At 40.9% G+C, this 22,637-nt stretch overlaps 1 protein-coding gene across 7 annotated transcripts in view; it reads left to right on the top strand.

Annotated features, from left to right (window-relative positions):
* Positions 1-5,100: 5,100 nt before the first annotated feature.
* Positions 5,101-22,637, top strand: part of fgfr2 (fibroblast growth factor receptor 2) — a 39,923-nt gene continuing 22,386 nt past the window's right edge. For 3 of the 7 annotated variants that reach the window (XM_053679498.1, XM_017464049.3, XM_053679500.1), the window contains exons 1-5: positions 5,101-5,976; positions 8,509-8,763; positions 16,652-16,918; positions 17,509-17,583; positions 21,026-21,195. In XM_053679498.1, coding sequence (XP_053535473.1) covers positions 8,583-8,763; positions 16,652-16,918; positions 17,509-17,583; positions 21,026-21,195 — 693 coding nt within the window. In that variant the 5' untranslated portion in view covers positions 5,101-5,976; positions 8,509-8,582. Of the gene's footprint in view, positions 5,988-8,508; positions 8,764-16,651; positions 16,919-17,508; positions 17,584-21,025; positions 21,196-22,637 lie in introns of all 7 variants that reach the window. The other 4 variants (XM_053679499.1, XM_017464048.3, XM_053679501.1 and 1 more) reach the window with 4 other exon arrangements.

Raw genomic sequence — 22,637 nt, 5'->3', positions numbered from 1 at the left:
ACTTTACTGAAATCTCATAAAAATATTTTACACGTTACTCATGCTTGAGGCATAGAGAGAAACCCAGGCTTTTCTTAAGCTAAAGAAAAGGGAGAAGAACGAGTGAAGACGACAATAGTTCTTTGACAGAGATGTGACCTGTCTCTTTTCACCTCTCTGCGTGTCTTTATGGCCCCCCTGCAGGGCTTCCGTCGTGTCCAAGCCTGAGAAGACTAGCATGAGAGCAGCGTAAATCAGGTTTGGACAGGCGATGGGGACAATCCTAAAAAAGACCCATCTATTTCGTATTGCACTCCCCTAAACCTGTAGCTCCCCTCTATTCAATCCTCCTGTTCTCCAATTCCAACCCAAGCTGTCACCTTTTCTAGGGAGCCTCAGATGGCCTTACTGAGCAAGTAAGGGTGAGAAAATAGAAGGGAAAAGGAAAAAAGTGGGTGAGAAAGAAAGACAGAGAAAACACAGATAGACAGCTCCATTGACACAGTACTCTCGCGTTTTCTTTAACAGCCTTATTAGCTGGCCTGTTCAGAGTGAAAGAGGACATTTCTTTTCTCAGAGCAAAAAGAGGCGAGCAGCCAGTCTTTCTTAGAGGGGAGAATTGGAGAAAAAGCAGAGGTGAAAGCATATTAGCTGGGGGTGGGAGTGTGTGTGTGTGTGCTGGGGGGGGGGGGGGGGGGGGGTGGGGGTGTGTCAAAGAGGGGTTCTTGGAAAAGCTTTAACCAATGGAAGAGACATCATGGAGAAGGAAAAAGTAAGCTGGGGTGAAAGTGGAGCATGGTAGGAGGCCTGTCTGTCCCTCTGATGTTTAGGGTTTATTGATAAAGGTGCCCACTTCCTCTAAAGTGTAAGTCCTCAAAGGAAAATCCTTGTGAAAACTAGAACTGCGCAATACGGACACTCCATTGCAATCATGCTGCTCCATATTGTGGCTTATTGTATACGAATACGAATCTTTGTTGCATCATTTGTATCACAAATTCACACTCATTCCAAGTTTCATTTCATGACATCGGTAAGGATGCTCACAGTGCACAACAACAACGACTGGTGTTATAAAGGTCAATGCGGTGCTGTTCTATCTGTGTATCCCTGTGTACTATATAGTCTCTTTTTAGTAGAAAGGATTGCTGTCATTGGTTACAGTGTTTGGCATATGTCCAAAATTATCTATGGTCATTAACAAAAAAGTCCACAGTCAGATAAGAATAACGAAATAACAATCAAATAAGAGAATTATCATACACACTGAGAGAAAAAGGGTACTAAATGTGGATATAGTATACTGATGAAAGTGTACATATAGTGTTCAGGTAAAAGATATATACTCAGCAAAAAAATACACCTCCTCTCACATTCAACTGCTTTTACTTCCAGCTAATTTCTTAACATGTGTAAATATTTGTATTAACATAAAAACATTCAACATTTGAGACATGAACTGATCAAGTTTCACAGACATTTGACGAACAGAAATGGAATGATGAGTCCCCGAACAAAGGGGGGGGGGGGGGGTGTCAATATTTAAATTAACAGTCAGTATGTGGTGGCCTCCAGCTGCTTTAAGTATTACAGTGCATCTCATCCTCATGGACTGCACCAGATTAGTCAGTTCTTGCTGTGAGATGTTACTCCACTCTTCCACCAAGGCATTTGCAAGTTCTCGATCACATCTGGAGGGAACACGGTTACATGTAATTTTCCACTGCAAGGACGATCAGCTGTCCGTCCTGTCTCCCTGCAGCACTGTCTTAGGCGTCTTACATTACGGACATTGCATTTTATTGCTCTGGCCACATCTGCAGTCCTCATGCCTCCCTGCAGCAGGCCTATGGCATGTTCACGCAGGTGAGCAGGAACCCTAATCAGTAGAAAGGTCTCTTTAGTGTCCTAAGCTATAGTAACTGTGACCTCAATTGCCTACCGCCTGTAAACTCTTCGTGTCTTAAGGATTGTTCCACAGGTGCATGTGCAATAATTGTTTATGGTTCATTGAACAAGCATGAAAAACATCGTTTTAAACCCTTTCCAATACAGATCTATAAAGCTTATTTGGATTTTAGAAAATTATCTTTAAAATTATCTTTTTGCTGAGTATATGAAAGGTTCAAAAGATAACGAGGTGGCTGTGGCTCAGGTGGTAGAGCGGGTTGTCCACTAATCGTAGGGTTGGTGGTTCGATTCCTGGTCTGTGTGACTCCACATGCTGAAGTGTCCTTGGGCAAGACACTGAACCCCAAGTTGCTCCTGATGGCAAGTTAGCGCCTTGCATGGCAGCTCTGCTACAATTGGTGTGTGAATGGGTGAATGAGACAGTGTAAAGCGCTTTGGTTAAAAGTGCTATGTAAGTGTGCCATTTTAATTTATCGTTTAGATAAGGGTACCACCACAGCAACCAGTACAATTTAGTACTTTTTTCAGAGAGTGTAGGTCTAATGGTATTTATACTGTGTTCAAGGTGAAGTTGCAACTTGTAATTCTCCACCACATACAACTGGTAAAAGCCACTGTGAACACCCCCTCAACTTGCAATTTCAACTTATCACCCAGAGGTAGTCATCTCAACTATCTGTTCCTTCACTGTTTACCGAGTGACTTCAAATCAACATGGCCACTCACACTGTGAGCAATGTAAAGTCCCCCTTCTCTACTTTAAAATAAGTTTATAGCAGTATTGGCTTTAGATCAGTTAATATACAGACACAGCATTTGGTTTAAGTACTTGGTAAGTATATACAGACACAGCACTTGGTTAAATCCAGTGGTGTATTTGGGGCCATCCATGTGTATACACCTTTACAGCTTACTTTTTCCCCAGGGCTGTGTGCGTATAACGACTTCTAAGGATCAATATTAGAATATACCCTCGGTATACCCACTTGTTTTGTGCTTCAGAAGTCCCTAATCTACTCTTGCATTAGCTCACCCTTTAAGTATATCGCATGTTTTTTTTTATTCTTTCTTGTAATTGGTGCATTTTATTTGAATTCCCTAACCCCCTCCCCCGTGCCCAGACAACTGCCGTTACTACCGTCATTGACTGAAGACATTAATAAAATTAATAAATGTGCCTAAAGTTGGCTTGAAGTGTACACTCATTCACTCTTTCTCGTGCGTTGCTTTAATCATGATTAATTTACAATATTGCGGTGCATGGTGATTTATTTATATATCTATTGAACGTTTAGTACTGGCTTTCCAAAAATCATGACAGGTGACAGGTGATGAAAGTAAATGATTAAAAAAAAAAAACACTTCCATTTTGTAGTCCTTCTGTTGGAAAGCTCACAAGTTGGAATCCTCTTATGGCCATTTTAGCAAAGCGTTTTTCTCTGTATCCCCCTTACAACTGTTTTGTAATGCCCTTCATTCGTTATCCTCTACATTTCAATTAAGGTATTTTTCACCACATTTCTTTTATGGGCTTATCTTTTTCCACAGCTGAAAACAAGTAATCAGTACTTAAATATTCACACTGTGTTACTATGCGGGCAAAGAATTATTACTGACGTTAGCTGGAGAGGTTTTGCTAACACTGCATGCTGTTGTCCACTTGTGAGCTTGTTGTACTGCAATTTCATTCCAAAATGTTGCATGAATGTCTGAAGTTCACTGTAAGAGAACAACACCAATAGCCACTCAGGCCTGTAACTGTAAAAGTGCAGTTAAAGTATGAGCTTTTTATGAGGTTTATGTTTCTCACAGAGCAAACAAAAGACATGCTTTCGTAGAGTTGTCCATGTTTTTTTATTTTTCCATTTCGCACATTGAACATCCTGAGGTATGAAATGATGTCATTACAACTTTTTAAATTAACACGTACAATGCACCACAAACCCAGCTACTGGGGAAGTAGACAACATGCAGTGATTAAATCTAAAACCCTTAAAGGAAAACTCTACCCAGAAACACTTTAAACATGTTTATATTGCAGTACGTGTGAAGCTCTTTGATTGACATCGTCCACTAACAGTGGGTAATTGAACGGCACTGAGGGTAACAGGAAATCATTAAGCTCAGTAAAAACCAACTAATACATTTATTAGGTTTTGCCAAACATTATTGGGCATTATTCATTTTGTGCCACTCCAAGCCTTTCCATTTAGGTTTCAACTCGGTATTTAAAATGAAACTTGTAAATCTATGTTTGTCTCATATTTTTGCATTGGTTTTCTTGACTTCTGTTGTTCCACTGACTCAGAGTCACTCAGTGTTGTCGAGGAACTAGTGGAGTAAGATGGATGGAGAAATGTGTCCATTTTTATTGCTTAACTCCTACGTTAGTGCAGTGTCTCATGATACAATAAATGCATGAGGATGGGATGATGGCTTAGTGGATAGCACGTTTGCCTTGTACCTCCAGAGCTGGGGGTTTGAATCCTGCCTCTGCCCTGAGTGAGTGGAGTTTGCATGTTGTCCCTGTGCTTCAGGGCTTTCCTCCAGGTACTCTGGTTTCCTCCCCAGTCCAAAGACATGCACTGTAGGCTGATTGGCATTTCCAAATTGTTTGAATGTTTCAGATTGTGCCCTGCAATGGGTTGGCACTCCATCCAGGGTGTCCCCTGCCTTGTGCCCCGAGTTCCCTGAGATAGGCTCCAGGCTCACTGCGATCCTGTGTGGGATACGCAGTACAGAAAATGGACGGATGGATAAATGAATAAAATACAAGAGGAGATTACCTAAGCTGGAAAACCCTACTTTAGTATGAAAAGAAATCATTTAATTTCACGTAGAAATTATAAATATATAGTCATTTATGGTGGATTTTTTTCTTTCTTTCTGAAAGTCATCCATGACTGGAACGCAACCTATTATTAAGCTAAAACTCCACTATCCAAAAAAAGAAAAAAACAACCAACCAACCAACCAAACAAACCAAACCCTTGATCACTTTGTAGAGAGTGTAGCTGTCCTTGTGTGAAGCTCAAACCCAGTACGCAAATTAGCAGGAGGCATTGGACGCGTCATACATGCCACCACTAGGCGGCGGTGTTCTTGTGAGAGTAAATCTCAGGATTTATGGTGGTGGGACAAGAAGGAGGAGAAGAGGAGGAGGAGGCCTCTGCTCCACACTCTCCAGTAAACTCCAGTCGAACACTACATCACTGGTGCGTCGCTGATGTAGGAGCGCACTACTGAGGGGTGCTGGACTTTCTGAGATTTTTCATTGGCGCACGGAGTCCAAAAGCTCCAGTCAGGAAACGTGTCAGGTTTCAGGGAGCGGGTGGGGGAGTGACATTTCTTCAGGGGGAGAGTGAGAGAGAGAGAGAGAGAGAGAGCGTAAGAAGAAGGAGGAAAAAAGCCCTAAGCCTGACAAAAGCGTATGAGAAGACGATCAACGTCCTCGGAGACTGAGAAGAGCTTTGGCGTTCAGTGACTAGACTGAGCTGTGTGTGTGCGCGCGCGCGTGTGTGTATATGTATATGTTTGTGTGTGTGTGTGTGTGTGTGAGTGTGTAGTGCGTGTTTACTGTGCGCGTGTGTGTAGGAGGACGTCGAGACTACACGTTTTAAAGTACTTCTTGGGTGATATTGAGGAGCGCAGATTTCATCTGAGAACTCCAGGAGGATCTGAATTGGTGCAAGGACGTGAAGGACTGAAGCAGGGGGGAAACAATCCAGGACGCATCATTCTGTTGTTTTTTTTTTGTCTGGTTGTCTCCCAAAACTGTTTGGACGGATAAATAATAATAAAGAAGACGAAGAAGAAGAAGAAGGGGGTGAAATAAAACTCCTGCGGAATTTTTGCGACGCTCCCATCTAGGAATGCTGTTCTCTGCAAAGGATCAGTGATTTCTTTGTTTGTTTGTTTGTTTATTTATTTATTTATTCTTGTGCTCCTTTGCTTGCCGATTTGTGGAATTTGGAATAGTGAACTTCTGACTGGTGAAGTTGTGTGTGGGGGGAAAAAAGACGTAAAGAAGTCGCTTGTTTCACTCGTTCATGCGGATTAAGAAGCGCAGCGCTCTGGGCCTCAGGAGTAAGTCTCGGGTTTGTGATGTTTTATGTTGATGCATGAAAAAAAACAACTTTGTACAAAACATTGCACGAGAAGTGGAAAGTGCTCAGGATCAATGACTCAAAATGTTTTGCAACTGTTGACACGCGCTTATAGCGCGCGCGCGCGCGTGTGTGTGTGTAGTTTAGGAGACGCGGTCCGGCCTGGTGTTAAACTAGTATTTAGTTTAATGTAGGGGAATATTTCAGCATGCAAAATAGCACAAATGGTTATTTATTTATTTATTTTTGAAGGGAGAAGTCTGATTCTGCATTTGGATTTAATGAGCCTATAAGAGTGTTGGAACGTCTGCTAAAAAAAAGCACGACATCCAAAAATGTGCATGACAATTAGGAATTAGATAAAAGTGTAACATTTTAATTAGCGGGTATTTTTACAAACAACGACAACAACAAAGTACAACCACTACCAGACTGTTAGATTGATTTTTGGTATAACCTAACCTGCTTTTTTTTTTTTTTTTTTTTTTTTTTTTTTAGACTGAGAAATGATTTTTGATTAAGTGATTAAGTGTTTGCGTTTAAGGTTGCCTTTTAACCCTTAACTTGTGATCAATAGTTAAATAAATAAATAAATAAATAAATAAATAAATACATACATACATAAATAGTGAGCCGGTTATAGTCGCCTTAGTGAAGCGTAAACATTAAGAGGTTGCTCTGACTGAATGCATGCATGGCATTGTGTAGAAGCAGACTCGTAAATCTCCGAGCGCATTCAGTGGGATTTCATTGTGAAAATGCAAAGTGATTAGAATGTGAAAGGAGCGCAGATGATTAGCCTTGAGATTAGTTTAGCTTGTCTGTATTGTATGCACCAAAAAAAATAATTAAGAGGTTGCTATTAGCCTAACATGCTGGTGATGACTGCGTTAAGACGAGGGATTCTTTAAAAAAATTTATTGAGTGCATATTTATTTGCAGAACTGCACGCGACTGACGTGTTATTCTAATACAGTTAAGGAAAGAGAGAGAGAGAGAGAGAGAGAGAGAGAGAGAGAGAGAGAGAGAGAGAGAGAGATATTAGTATTGCATTGCTTTAAAAAAAAAAGAAAAAAAAGAATGCATTTTTGCTTTGATTTGAAGGCATTCAACAAGTTGATTGTAGCCTATGGAAATCAGGGACTGTGTAAACTAGAAGTGTGAGGAGATGCTTCCCTGCTGCTTCTCCCTGACCGCCTGGTTCCAGATGATATCACACTCTTTAGTGTTTTGGAGTTATTCGCAACGTTTGCCCTGATTGTTCAGTAAACGATGAAAGTAAACAGCTAATCAACTGCGCGCAGCTGGACTCGTGCACGCGCTTGGGAACCGCAGCTGGACGGTCTCGAGAGTGCAGCTGCGCCCCCGCGAATCTCACTTAAAACCCTCACAGGTTATGTCTGAAAGGTTCAACCACCTAGCAATTAGTGTCAAAAAATAGTGTGCCAACACAGATATTGAACTACTTTTGTGTTGTTGTTGTTGTTGTTTTACACGGCGGAATAGAATAACCGTGCGAAGTGTTTAGTGTGGTATTGTAGCCGTCATTTTAGAACATCTACGTCACCGAAACCACTTAACGCTCGCGCAGCGTGTCACGTAACATACTCGAGCTAAACTGGAAGCTGTCGTTAAATATATTACACCATTCTGACTTATAATAAAGTGTATTAATCGTGTAATAACCGTAGAAGTTTAATATACAAAGTTTCCAAAGAAACAGGACTTTTCGGACTAAAAAAACAACAACAACAGCAACAAAAAAACGGGGTTTGACGTCCCACATCCTCAGAAGCACAGCTGATGAAAGAGAATTTTTTATTTCCCAAAAAGTCATCTTTCTCTGGAAATTTCGCTTTCATAAAGTGGATTTTCCCACTCTGAAAGCTTCAATCTATTATATGTATGTTCTCTATGAGGCAAATAAAATCAAATATCAGAGAGGAGTTGGTTTACATTGAGTACAAATATGACCTATATTAGCCTAGTAGCTATGTGAGATGAGTTGTGCCTAATACAGATTACTTCAGTTGCAGGTTACCTGTAACCTATTTATCTTATGTATGAACTTCTTTTGGTTTCCCTTTAGAAATCAGTCAGAAAAATAGGGTAGATTTGGAAAAGAAACGCAAAAATCAACCAACCAAACAAACAAAAAAACGCATCCTACCACTCTATTTAAGGTGTGTAGCTGTGAAACAACAGGGAGATTAGTGCTCTATAGTATCAGTGCTTTGGTATGTGTGTGTGGTACAGCTTGTTCAACAGCATTTAGTGTACACACACACACCTCCAATTGTTGCTATCATGCTTTCCACGATGAACTACTAAACTGTAAATGAATTGTAAATGTTACAACCTGGTAACTAAATTCTCATGTCCTCTGAAAAGCATACAGCAAGATGAAATATCATGGATTCAGGATCAGGGGCCCCTTAACCACTATGAGTTTCTGTAGAAAAACTGCAGCAATCACATGTCTGACTCTGCCTCTTGTTCTGCTTTGCCACAGGTGATTGGATCCTTCCAGTGAGTTTCAGTTCATGAGCTGCCGTCTGCAGTTCATGGTCGGGTGGAGGCCCTCAGATGGGATCAGTGTCCAGGGGGAGGTGGAGGAAAGGGGGATGGGGAGGTGTGTCTACCAATGACGCCATGCCCACCTGGCCATGGCTCATGCTTGTGATTCTGCTGGCGAGCCTGGCATCAACGGTCCAGGCACGGCCACCCATTGTGCCTAGCGAAGAAGAGGAGGCCACGATTGCTGACGGTGAGTAGCGCTGGATGTCTGAAAGGACGACTTGAAAAGTTTTAGTAACGAATCCTATGGGTTTATGATATGACAAAGCAGAGAAGAGAGAATACACACGGGGTTTGTACCTCACTTTCAAAACCAGCTCTTTTCTCACATCAAGCTATTTTAATTATATGGGAGGAAGTGTTGGGAAAGGAAAGAATGAGGTGGATGGAAATATCACTTGTGAGATTGGCTCATTTGTGGACTTTGACTGATTTTTCGCTGTGTAAGTTTTCAGTCTCAGTGTGTTTCTTGATTTGTTGTGCTGGGTCTGCTAGAAGGGATCTGAGATGGTTTACTAAAATTGTTATAGTTTGAGGTTTAAGAGTTCTTAATGTTTTGCTGCATGTGTTCAAATGAGCAACTTCTGATGGGCAGCTAGGGAGAGCAGTGTGACTTTTTTGTTTTGATGCCATTCCTTTTTCTAGATTTGACTTGTTTGGCTTTTCAAATTAGCCAAATACCCATGACTTGTTTTCAGAACAGTTTCATGGGCTTTATTTTTCGAGGCTCCACTTCTGATGTGTTTGTCTTTTCTTCTCTTATTTTCTCTCCCACCGTTGGTCTAAATTTTTATGATGTTCTGAGCCATGGACCACACACATACCTGCTAGCTGGCATGCTAGCAGCTCATAGTTTGTTTGAGAGGAAAATAAACCATGCTTGCTCTCACTAGGGAGTGACATTGAAACAAGAAACATTTTTCTTACCTTCCTTAAAACGGGATGTGGTTTGTCTGGGACTGAAGTCTAAATGCTGCTAAAGTATCCCACTTTTTAAAAACCTTTTAAGTCCCATTGATGGCTTTTGATTGCATGTAAAAAAAAACACAAATCTGACTTTTAGATTTGTTTTTGTCTGGCTGTGATTGCACTGCATGTGTAGAGCTGGTAACAAGAATTGCTGTCAGAGTTCATTCTTACCAGCACATCTTTCCCAGCAGGTGATTATAGGTGTGATTATAGCTGTTGTGCTGGTTAAGTCAATTCCCAGAGCTTTAATCATAATGTTAATTATAAGGAGGTCTGACAAAGTTGTTTTAAGAAGCCCCCCTCCACTCAAACCAATCTAAATGCTCTTTGCCCTTAGTGCTGTAAAATGTCAGTCGTCTTAAGCAAATGGGTCGTCCTGCTTGAGATATTCTATACATATGAAAGGCAACTTAACTTTTAGTAAATTCTGCTCGCTCTGTTAAAGCCATTTTATAGCAAATCCACTAATTTAATGACCAAATTTACTAATCAGATTTGCACTTCTTTCCCCTCTCATTTCATGGGAAAGTGTGGTGGGTCATATGATGGAAGATTAAGTGGCCAGGATGAAGTGTCATGTGCTGTGGAGGTTTTTCCTGATAGGTTGAGCCATAGACATACATAGACGCCACATCGGCTGCTGGATGGTAGGTCAACGCCCCCTCCATATTGGTTCGGGCAACAGTAGTAAGTCTCAGCTTATATTATAGTTTATATTATAAACTAAATTGCCGATAATCGAAATATTCGTCTATACTGCCGTTTTTCTGCAAACCGACTTTTATGACAAGCTCCTTGTTTCGGTTGAGCGAATGACATATTGTGAATCTTACTGTAGTTAGTTGGCTAGTTAACTTTTCTCAAACTATAAAGGGGTTTTCCCAAAGAGAAACAGTTGAGGAGTCAGGGGGAAGTAGCTGTCAGAAGGGAAGGTGTTTCTGCAAGTGAGTCCCCCGTGTTGTGCAGTGAGCACTTCAAGCCAGAGGACTTTGGCAGGACAGGTCAGACTGTCGGGATAGAGATGCAGATAAACCATCTGTTCACAGTTTCCCCACTCAGCTCCAAACAGTAGGTGTATCGATAGGCTATAATGATTTAATAGCTTGTCATCAAATCGTGGCTCGTTGTTGTTATTATTATTATTATCATAATCACGTAAATCTTTTACCGCTGTAACTGTAAAAATGGTCAATTTTGGTACGATGGTAGTCAATTATTAGTACTTAAAGATGCACTATTTTTTTTAGTATTTAAAAATGAATGAACTTTATGAATAGAATTCTGATCTGGAGCATTAGAAAAGCTAAAAGATGGGGTTGAAAAGAGAACAATCCATTTCCACAATGAAAAAATCTTTAGGCACATTTCATGTACATTAAATTATATTACATGAGGAACGTCTCAGATTTATTAAACAATAAAAAATAAGCTAAATCTATGCCTCTACGCTTGTCAGAAGTGTGAGTTTTCACAATTCCTTATGACAAGGAATAATTTTCCAAGTCTAACTATCAAGATTCTAAGTAATTGGAGACAGAACTATTTTTTGTACTCCACGTAGATCATAAACAATTATAGGGCAGTCTTGCCTGCATCAATATGGCAGATGCGTTGACCTATCGCAGCAACGGGCCAAAGCAGCCAATGCGACGTCTATGTATGTCTATGGGTTGAGCACACAGCTCTCCTTCAGCATGCACTCCAATAATCCTCAAGTATTTTGGTCACTGGTAGGTGTAAAATATACATTGCCATTCAATTTCAAAGCTCTAACAGAAGTGAAAAGAAATGTGCAGTGTTTTAATTGCATGGAAATGTAAATGACAACAACAACATTGTATGGTGGCTGTGAGTCTCAGGTGAGTAGATAAGTATTGTGTAAGCAAAGCACAGACAAGTTACCTACACACACACACACACAACATGGAAAGACAAACTTTTAGATTAGTAATAGGTCTCTGGAAGACCGTGCCCACCCTGTGCTCACCCATGTCCTCTTGCACTTCAGTTGGAGATAATGTATTGGCCATGACTTCTTTGCATTTTCCACCGAGGGTGTAATAGCAGAGGCTCGTCTGAGCGGGCCCTGGATTTACTTAAGTTGTGCGTCAGATCGCCTGCTGCACTCAAGTGGTTTCAACTCTTTGCATTGCTTTTTTTCTTACTGTGATTTTTTTTTTAATTCCTTTTTTTTTTACCATTAAGATTTATGATGAATAATCCGAGTCATGTGTTAGTCGTTGGGAAGCAGGACAAGAAGAGCCCAGTGTGGAAGTGTGGGAATATGAGAATGCACACATCTAACAAGGTCTGGACTACATCAAGTTCAAAGTTTCTCCCCTTCTCGTCTCAGTGTCCCGGTCCATCTGATTGTACACGCTAGTACCAAACCAGAGCTGGAACATTTTGGTGTAAATCATCGTTTGGATTTGGTGATAAGTTTATTATAAGTGCAGTGACCAGAGTTGTTTTTGTTGTTGTTTTTGAGTTACAGCGCCTGTATGTCTTATTGTCTCAGACAGAATAAGACAAAATCAGCCATGCTTTCATTTGGTTTAAATCCTGGGTTGGAAATCTTACCTACCGCCGATCTCCTTCCACCCATCGCACCCCTCCCCCTCATCACCCCTGCAGGTCTTTCCTTAACTCCTCCCCTCCGTGGAACCCGAGCGTCCCGCTAAATTCTAGAAAGCTCAAAACCTGTAACACCAGTGCACGCAATGAGGGAGTGCACGGAGATGAGACACACGCGGTAATGAGATACTCTGATTACTGCTCCGGCTTCAACAGGAGAATCTAGAGCACAAATTCAGATCATTATAACCCATTATTTTTAAAATGTCAGCACAATAAATACTGTTTATACTTTATTACCAGTTTATAATGTTTTTGCTATAACCTGTAGCTGGCTGGTTTATACCCGGATTCTTGTTTCCAGGATGGTTTATGGGAAAGTCAGTATGTACCATCTGACTGAGTTTGCTTCTTTGCTTTGCAAGCTTTTGGTCTTTGAGTGTGTTAGACAAAATTAGACTACAATCATCGAGTTGTGAATATTGTACGAGTTTAGGGTTTGAAGAGAAGAAGAAACCCTGAGTATCACATGAAAAGGGTTTCAACTGGAGGTTCTGTTGCAGGAACTGGTGCTGTGTTAATCCCAAACACCGTTTGATTATTACACTTTGCTTCTGCTATAAAAGTATCGGCTCACGCCCCGTTATTATGTGTACCATGTTGAATGTGAGGACACACTCTCCCACTAAACAAATGAAAATGCTGGACAGCTGCAATTTAAGTGCTGTGGATGAGGATGTTAATTGCCAGTGTTATTTTATGATGTTGTCTGATGGTGTGTCGATCCTCAGTTTGAATTTGCAATTAGAGACTTAACCATGCTGTGGACCTCTGTGTGTGTGACACCTGGCTCCAATAAATGTGTTGCTCATGTTTGCTGGGCACAACCAGCAGATGTTGTGGAGGCTGTGACCAGAAGTTGTAGGCGTTACTAAAGTGCAGCATCGAGAGTTTTTTATAAATGTGGAAGAAGCAATTCTTCAATGCTGATGCGATTATATGATTGAAATATATGCACGACATTCGTCTGGCTACATTTGGTGGGAAAATTGGGCTATGAGAGGGATCCAAGGAGGCCTCCGATTATCGTCTGGAAGACGGTTGCTGTGGACGCCCCGAGAGATTTGTGCCCTTTGGCTGTGCACGCATTGTCATGACGATAAAGCCGGCAAAAATTAGAATTTGAAAAGGCATTGGAGATTAGAATAGAGAAGTTGGAGGGGGGAGAGAAAAGGTAGAGTCTTACAATCTCAGTGGCCTATTGGGAAAAGAAAGGGTGAGAAAATGAGGAAGGAGGAGATGGAAAACAGGAACTGGAGGTTAGGAGGGGGTAACCGCTCTCGTGGATCGAAGGTTTACGATTTTGTTATCAGTGATGTGGGAATGAATTTAAGAAATATGGCATGAGGTGCTATCAGAAGCTGATTACATCACACCTCAAATGTGTCGTATCGGTTCAACTCTCAATCCAAGTGAAGGAGGTTGGTGTGAGAATTGGATGACAAACCTTGTCATGATTTGGAGGAAGCTTAAATTATGTGCTGCCACAGAGGTGCAAATCAGAAAAAGCAAGCAGCCATTACACCTGTTAGAGTGATCAGTAGTGACTGCTGTTACATATGCTCTCTCGGATCTTGCTTCCCTGGAGGCTGTGGGATTTTTGCATAGGTCAGTTGTCTTTGGCATCAAGCTAGAGTCTGTTTTAAGGTATTGACATGTCCTTGTGTTTTCCCATGAAGAACCAGAAAATCAGAGGATGGTAGGGGGTCCAGGCTGGGTGCGGGTCAGAGTCATGGGGTCACAACGACAGGGGTGAGAGGTGAGGGAAGGATAAGAGGAGGTGTTGATGGCATAGAACAGATGCAGTGGGTTGAAAGCAGGAAGGAGACATGAAAAAAGTTTGAAGAGTTCTGCATTTTTTGCCAACACTGTAACTGGTGGCCGGACTGAAGAGGCCCGGTGCCTGATTTTTTATAATAAAAAAAAAAGTTTTCATAAGTATTTTGACCATTATGGAGTGCTTGTCTAATCTGTATTGTTTTTCTGACTGTTTTCTGCCTTTCCCTTTAAGTTGCATGTGACTATAAATGCTCAGACATCTCTCACCCACAGCTCATACCTCTCTTTTACTTATTAGACAGTCAGCAGAATTCAAATGACGTCTTACCATTTTCAGTAAGATGCACATCTATGATTTCCAGCCATCCAAGTATTCGATTGGTCTGGTAGTAAGTTGATGTGACAGGGCTAGTGGAAGAGGTTTCGCCTCTCACCTAACAGACTTCATGTCTAAATGTCTTCAAGCTTATGCCACAAAGTGTGGCGTACTACTACTAGACTATTGTGCGCCAGGATAATGAATCTCAGATTGGAACAGACGACGTGTATGTGCACCTCACTCTTTTTCTGATTAGCCTTTGATCGCACAATAGAAGGAAGCACACAGCGCATAACAGTTAACTAACCGCTTGCCAAACACAGGCCTCCGGAAACATAAGGCGGTGAATACTGTTCCCATCAATCAACTGCCACATGACCGTGCAGTTTAAACAGCAAGTTAAAAAAGGACTTAATTATTTCCGGAATGAAGGAAAGCAAGGGAAAGGGGGGACGAGGGGGGAAAAAAACAATAAAGCAACTGTACCTGTGTGGGGCAATATGCCTGGAAGGTTTAGCTCATCACACACGCTCCTGGGCCCCCTTCAGTCCCATGTGTGAAGTGATCTGGCTTTCCCCTTTCTGAGAAGGCAGTTACGGCTCACATAATAGCGCAGGTATGTGCTGCAGGAGAGATGTGCAGCCAAGCCAGGGAGTGCCACTGCGCCTTTAATTACTGCGTCCTCTCATCAGCTAAAAAGGCAAGTTCCACCATGCTTTTTCTCCAGGACTGCTGCCTTTATCATTGCTGCACCTCATCAAGAAATACATTTAGTTTTTGATAATTAAAACAACCCAACTGATGCATGTGTCCTGCTTTAAGCATCTTCCTGTGTTCATTGAATGCAAAGCACATATCTTTGTGCATATCTTTTAAATCTCTCTCCAAACGATACTTGTAAATGTTCAACACTTGGGAGATGACTGCAATATTGTAGTTTAATACTCAACTCTTTCAGCCTAGCTAGAATTGCATGTGTGAAGGTGTGTAACAAAGTGAATAGTGACAAAATAGGAACACAATAGCATGTTTTTCTCTTTCCGGCAGTTATCCTATATATAACTTGCCTTTTGCGCTTTCATTTTCCTTTTGACTTTTGCTTGCGTCTGTTAATTGGGAAAATGGCAATTCTGTGTTGCTTGAATGTTGCATTGTTTAATGCTTCATTAACAACTGTGATGGATAGCAGAAGCGTTATAAGCTGTTATTACATTTTATGTTTGTCTTATGCAGCCTTGAAATGAATAACAGATGGTGGAGGAGAATCTGATTTCCTGTAGTTCCGTGGGTTTTGGGATAGACTCTACAAGTATAAATTGCACATAATTGGTCAAATGAATAAGCGGTATTGTGGACTTAATTTGGGGCCCAAGTAGAATTGACAGGGGGGAAAAGAAAACCAAGGACATTTGTAATTGTAGTGGAATAATTATGGAATGATTTTTCTGTGCACAAATCATTCATGGAATTTTGATTAAGTCATTATATATATATATATATATATATATATATATATATATATATATATATATATATATATATATATATATATGTAACAGTCATTAAAGTCTTATGAATTATAAAGTCTAAAGTGTATGTACACTGAATAGCGCCGTCTAGAAAGCATAGGTAGCAAGCTCGGATACTCTGCTCAGAAGCTGCCATGATCATCTTCAGACAAGATCTTCAGGCAAAATGTAGGCCTATATATATATATATATATATATATATATATATATATATATATATATATATATATATATATATATGTATATATAAAGAGCAGTAAGCAGTAGTAATTGAAGCAAAGTTAATATTTGGTGTGACAAAGAAAAAAATAGTAGTCTCCGGTACAATTTGTGCAGTTTTATAAGGAAGTGAGCTGTAGGTTTTATTGAGCATCTTGCAGAACCAGACACTGTTCTTCTGGAGACTTTGACTGTCGCACTTGCTTCTTATTTTTGCAGCAAAATCCAGCAACCTTCATTGTGTTTTTTGTCTGAAAAGTCATATAGATCAAACATATTCATTACATAAGGATGGAATTCTTTGGCAGAACAAAAGGTACCCCTTTTGAGATACTCCTGTATTTGGTGAATTGGTTATTTAAAGATTAGTTCGTTGCAGCCTCAGTCCTGTACTTGGGTAACAGATCCCGTTTACTGGTGCCTTGATGGGTTTGCTTTTTTGCTTCTGTCTTTCACACAAGTCATTTCAGAGCCTTTGCTGGGTCATTATGGTGTTCTCTCTCTCTTTTTTCAACTCATGCTTTCGCTTGTTTTCTCTCTTCTCTCACCCGGACTTTCCTTTTTCCTATGCACCCTGTCTCACTGCTTTCTTTTCTCTTGCTCGTCCCTTCCCTACCCTTGCTCTGCAGAGCCTCCCATCAATTCCGAGAGCTCAAAGGCCACCATGTGCTCGGTGCACCCAGGAGACATTGTGAAGCTGAACTGCCCGCTGCCTGAGGCAGCTGCCATCGTGTGGACCAAAGACGGCACGTCGCTTATTCCGGACAACCGTACGCTCATTGAGCGTGAGCAGCTGCACATCAGCCATGCTGCACCGACTGACTCGGGCCTGTACGCATGCCAGGCCACTGGCGCTAAGGCCACTGATGCGGTTTGCTTCATTGTTAATGTCACAGGTGAGACGCCACGACTGAAAGAGAACTCAAACCGCCCACCTACGACCCCGATTCGGGAAATATTGTTTAAAAATGGCGGCATGATTTTTGTAGGCTTCAGCTGAGCGTGTGCGTTTATCTTTTGGCCGGTCCAAACCTCCATTTAGTGTCAAGATTTTGTCCCCAAAATCTTCAAACTTGCAAAACATGCTTTGTTTGAAAGGCTGGCTTTAGTCACATTCTTGTTTTCGGAGTTTGAAGTCGTTGTGTTGGATGTTGTCGGACATGTTGTAGTAAAACGGTGGAGTGGTTTGTTTAAAATGGGGAATGCTAGCATTACTGTTTGTTGTCTTTAGCTATGCTGTTGAAACAATTTCTGGGCTTTCCTCTCTAGACTAAACATTAAATGTGTAATATAAATAGCTTTCAAGCACCTTTTTGAAATTCAAGTAGCTTTTGCATTAGTTGGTTAGTAGTAACAATCATGTTAATGCTTACATTCCCAAATTGTTCCTTGACTTGTTATGTAGCTGTAGTAGTATTGCATGAATGTAGAGCTGTATAGACCGAGTAAAAGCAGGAAGGTTACAGTTTTGCCGGTGCTCTTGCAGATACCATCTCATCCGGTGACGATCAGGACGACGCTGAGCGATCAGATGATGTCGGGGCAGACACCGAACAGATGCGTGAGTATTTGAAAATCCGCGTGGGGCATTCACTCAGCACTGGTGTTTAGAGTATCATTGAAAAGGTTTTAGTGTTGTGACTGAAAGATTGTGAGGAAGGTTCAAATCCCAGAAGTGCCATAAGCAGGGCCTCTAACCCTCAACTGCTCTAGGAGTGCTGCACAGTGTCTTTTCTCAGCATCATTCCCTGTTGGGATATTACAGAAAAACTGTTAGACTCCTGTGGATAATCAAAATTAACATGTCTGTGTGCAATAAAAAATTGTTATACAGTATATTTTCCTTTTTTCAGGCCTGCTCTATATTCAGAACAGCTCTGTGGTTATTTTCCATGCAGTAGTTTGTGTTGTCTTTGTCACAAATTCATCATTTTTCCAGCGTGGTGGGTCTGTTGATAGAAGAGCATTTCAGCGGGGTTGCTTGTCAAGCAATTGTCACCCAGATTTTTAGACTTGTAGTAGAGCTCTGTGCAATGTCAATGCAGACACATTCCTGGCATTGCTCTGGTGTTCTTTTCTTCTTTCTTTTACTCTTTTTCTCTCAGGTAGCCTGGCTGAGAGGCGCCCGTCAGCCAGACTGGTCCATTATGGAAACCACCTGTCTGGTTTGTGTTATTTACCTGAAGAGAGATGTGCTTTGAATCAGGCTCAGCTAAAAGAGTGCATATAGGAAGTAATGAGGCGGTGAGGTCTGCTTTGACATTTATCATGTAGGGGATAGAAAGCAGGAGAAGAAAAAAAAACCTATTAAATCTATTAGAATTGTGTGGAAATGCTGAAGTGTGTAAATGTTGGGCTTAAAAACAAAGAGAGGATATTGATCGAGGGTGGGACAGAAACTAACTTTTTATTCAGAACAGTCGGTTTTAAAAAGGAAGCAGAATCTGTTATGGCACTTCATGTAGATTTGGTGTCTTTCACCAATTTAAAATTGTCTGTTACAAAGGGGGGTGGGGTAGAAAGAGAGAAGGAATGAGGCCATAAGCTTTTTAACTAGCAAGCTCTGATTTGGATCAGGACCAGGACTTGTCTGTACGTACTGTGTTGTTCTGGCCTTTGGTTCTGGCCTTTGGCGGATGATGGAGGTGGTGGTGGTGGTGGTGGTTGGGGGGTTATTGCATGAGGACGGGGGGAAGTTTGGCAGTGTTTAACAGTGTGCTTGAGGCAGTTTTAGGCTCAATGGTTTGGAACTGTGCCTAGCCGGACCACTAAGAACTCTTTCTTTGGAGAGCAACACCACACTAGCATATCTTCTTCCTTTTTCAACAACATGCTTCGTTTTGTGTTTGGCCACTTTGGATATATTGGAGTAGACAACCTTGGGCAAAAACCTTTTTGCAGACTTTTCCATTTTCTCTTCTTACTAAGAGGGAGTAGTGGTGCTGAGATCTGTGAGGTCTCCTAGGCAGTTTTAAGATCTGTGAGGTCTCCTAGGCAGTTTGTTTGTCTTTGTTGACTTTTTAAATCTGTTGGCCAGCAGGCTGGTAATCATCTTACTGCTTGGGTGCTCTCACAATACTAGGCAATAGCTAATAATAATAATAATAATAATAATAATAATAATAATAATAATAATACAATAGTACATTATGCTGTCATTTGGAACAGCTATCAATAGGATATTGGTAACTTTTATTGATTTGTTCATATGTCAGCTATTTCTAACATGTTAAAAAAAAGAAGTGAAGAACAACCCACAGTGCTGGTTTAGTGGGTGGGTGTAGAAGCTTTCTCTGGGGTTTGGGAGGGCAGCTACTTTAAAATATGGCATGTCCGGGCAGGGGCCATGGGAATGCAGCCCTGCCACCCTTCTTGCCCAAGAAGGGTGGCAGGCCGTTCAACCTGTTCATCTTTGACCACTGAGCAATGTGAGCCAAACCATGGCTACAAGGTCTCAAGGAACATGCTAACAGAAAGATACCAGGTGTTCTGTTGTTCTGGCAGGTCAGGGAGGTCAAAAGGTTAGAGGAAAATAGAGAGAGAGAAAGGGAGAATCCTGCAGGGTTGATGAGACCCAGAGGAAGGAAGTAAAAATGCGATTGCATGTGGAGAGGAGGAGGATTGCGCTATCATCTGAGAGAGTGAGAGTGAAGGGAAACCAATTGGCATGCCTTCACGCTATAAGGAAGACCTCTGTTTACATGTTTGGTATCAAGTTATGCTGGAACTTTCCGGTTCACACACACCAGAAATCTTCCCAATGTCATCCATATATGGAGAAATGTAGTAATTAGGACCTCTCCATATGAGGCAAGATTGCTGCAGTGTAATAGTGCAATTATCTGTGTTTTAAGCTTAATGGTTTGAGAAACATCTCACTGCTCTGATTTTCCCTATTGCTTTTTATGTTATTTTGAGAGGAAAACTATTTGTGTGTTCTTGAGAGAATGTGAGTCCACAGGAGGGAAAGAAAGGTGTCTAAAGTGAATCCAGAATTTTGTGAGGAATATGTTAAGTTTATTCCAGTGTTTGGTTTCAAGTGCTGACGGGGTCCCTGAAAGGAATGTGGACATTGAATTTCATCAAAACCACATGTCCTTCCAAAATGTTCCTTGTTATTCCCAAGTAACAATCTCATGATCCGCCATTTTCCACCAGTCGATTTTTTTTGTTGCCATGCTCAGAACTACAGGAATTTCTAGAAATGCTACATTCCTAGAAAACATTCAGGCCAAGCAAAGGAAATCGTACTGGATGGTCCTATTCTTCTTGGAAAGCCTCTCTTTTCTTACACCTTACACCTCCTCTGGGTATTTTTTCTTTTCATTTTCTGAATATCGTGTTCTAGAGAGAAAGCAAATATAGTTTTATTTAAGCTGCTTGGTGTGAATTGCACAGTGATGTTGGTTACAGTAAGCCTTGTTGTTAAGCTGAGTGTGAATAACAGTTTGGATTTGCCTTCTTGTCCCCCTTGGCTTTGGCCTCTGCTCTCCGGTGCTTCTGCTGAGCTTGTGGGAACAAACCAAATGAAGCTCGGTGTTTATGTGTCTTTCATTGCTTCAGAGACCATTTTCAAAATCACATTTCATATTGAATTATCTTAATGTTCTTTAATGAATAGTTCAGACATGTACTCAAATGTTAGTTGAAAGTATGAAAGTGATGTTTGTACTGAATTAAGCTGGATGTAGGGCTCATAAGGCTGCCACTGTACTGTGTTTTATTAAATAAATTATATTAGCATGTAGCATCAGCTACGAACATTGGCCATAGTTGTGTTATTTTCTGAACATGGATATTGGAAGTATATTTTCAATCTAATATAATGTTTAAAATGCACAGTAGTTATATAAACCTAATTTGTAATACAATCTGGAAGAACTGAAAACATAAAGGCATTTGGTGTTACAATGGATGTCTACATAAACGCATCATTTTCTTAATGCGTTCTCAGGGAGCAATGCTAGCGAGCGATTGTAACACATAATTTTTTTTGTCTTTAGGGGCACCACGCTGGACCTCGCCAGAAAAGATGGAGAAAAAGCTCCACGCTGTACCAGCAGCCAACACAGTGAAGTTCCGATGTGCAGCGGTGGGAAACCCAATCCCGACGCTACACTGGCTCAAAAACGGCAGACCGTTCCGGCCAGAAGACCGCATGGGTGGCTATAGGGTAATACTAATACTTACAGTATATCAATGCTACAACCATTATCGCCAGCAACAGCATTAACGTCAATACTAATAATGGTAAAGAATAGTTTAATTTCTGTCACTATTCCAAAGCACAAGCATGCTTCACTTCACAAACATAATTACAAACATTGGAGAAAGAGACAAGGTGAAATAATTGTTGATAAGTAATCAGTGTTGAAATGCGAGTAAGGCAGTTTGTTTCCATTTAATTAAAGTTCTGACTAAACATCCCTCTGAATGTACCCAAGGTGAGGTCACTTGAATTAACAAACAGTCAAAAGCACTGTTCTGGTGTCTGGCCCCGACTCGACCTTTTGGTTAATGTTTAATAAATTCAGCTGGAACTTTCTGTTGGCCAGTGTGCCTCAACCAGTGCTCATTTGTGCTTGTTGGACTAATATGCAGAGATTTTGTTCTGAAATCACCACAGCTTTACAGCGTTATAAACAAAACACCACCCTGCACTAAACAGCTTAATATCAGAGAATAGATTCTGTAACGTACAAGCATTCTACATATGAATTGTTTATTTTCAGAATGTGTTGTGGTCATTCAAATTGTGTTAAAAATTGTTAATGCATCATACTAAAACTTCACAGCACTGTGCAATCAAAGAAAGCTTAAATATGTCTTAGACTTATTTGTCTTTGAAATACCTGACGTTTTTAGTCATGGAAAACCCAAATAGCATGAGATGGTGCTGTTCTTTTTTAACAAGACTTTGATGTTCCTTTAGCTAAACCACACAAACAGCTCTGTTTTGATTGGGCGCAGAGCAAGGGTTGGGATTTTTATCTGCATTTTAAGAAACAAATCCTGTGTTGAAAGTGGGGAGAAAATTGTCTTTTGATTATCAAAAATATTCCTTTACTCAATGCACGGTCCTTGAAAGGAGAGGATAGACTTTAGCGAAGATTAAGGTACTGAATGCGAGCGCAGGAATGAGCGAACGGGCTGCAGGTTGGATTTAGAGCGTGGTCTACAGTCACGAGAGTTGCATTCCTAAGGTGGGGGTTCACGCTCTGAGCTGTCTGTCAGCATGCCGCTATTGCTTTTCCCATGATGCTCTTGGCTGGACAGCTCACCTCACTGGAAGACTTGGAGAGAAGTCTTGCCCCCTCACCCCCAACCCCATTAATTTGCCTCCTCCTGCAGTGTCATTAATACTGTTAGGAACTTTTAATTTTCATGGAATACTAGTTGAAACATACAGTAGTGTAGGTTTGGTCTATAAAACAAACACGTGTTTTAAAACCCTTTATGACTGACACGAAGATTCCAGTACTGGGAGAATAGAATTAGTACTGAATAAAGTACTGAGTGTATACCATGGGAGGACTGAGATAGTATAGAGTGCAAGTGAAGTGAATACTAAGTGAGTACTGAATAAGTACTAAGTGGATACTGGGAGAGAATGAA

This window comes from Ictalurus punctatus, chromosome 3 (assembly GCF_001660625.3).
Source record: "Ictalurus punctatus breed USDA103 chromosome 3, Coco_2.0, whole genome shotgun sequence".
NCBI classification, from domain to species: domain Eukaryota; kingdom Metazoa; phylum Chordata; class Actinopteri; order Siluriformes; family Ictaluridae; genus Ictalurus; species Ictalurus punctatus.
The sequence above is the reverse complement of the archived record's forward strand: the minus strand, read 5'-3'. Positions and strand labels throughout refer to the sequence as shown.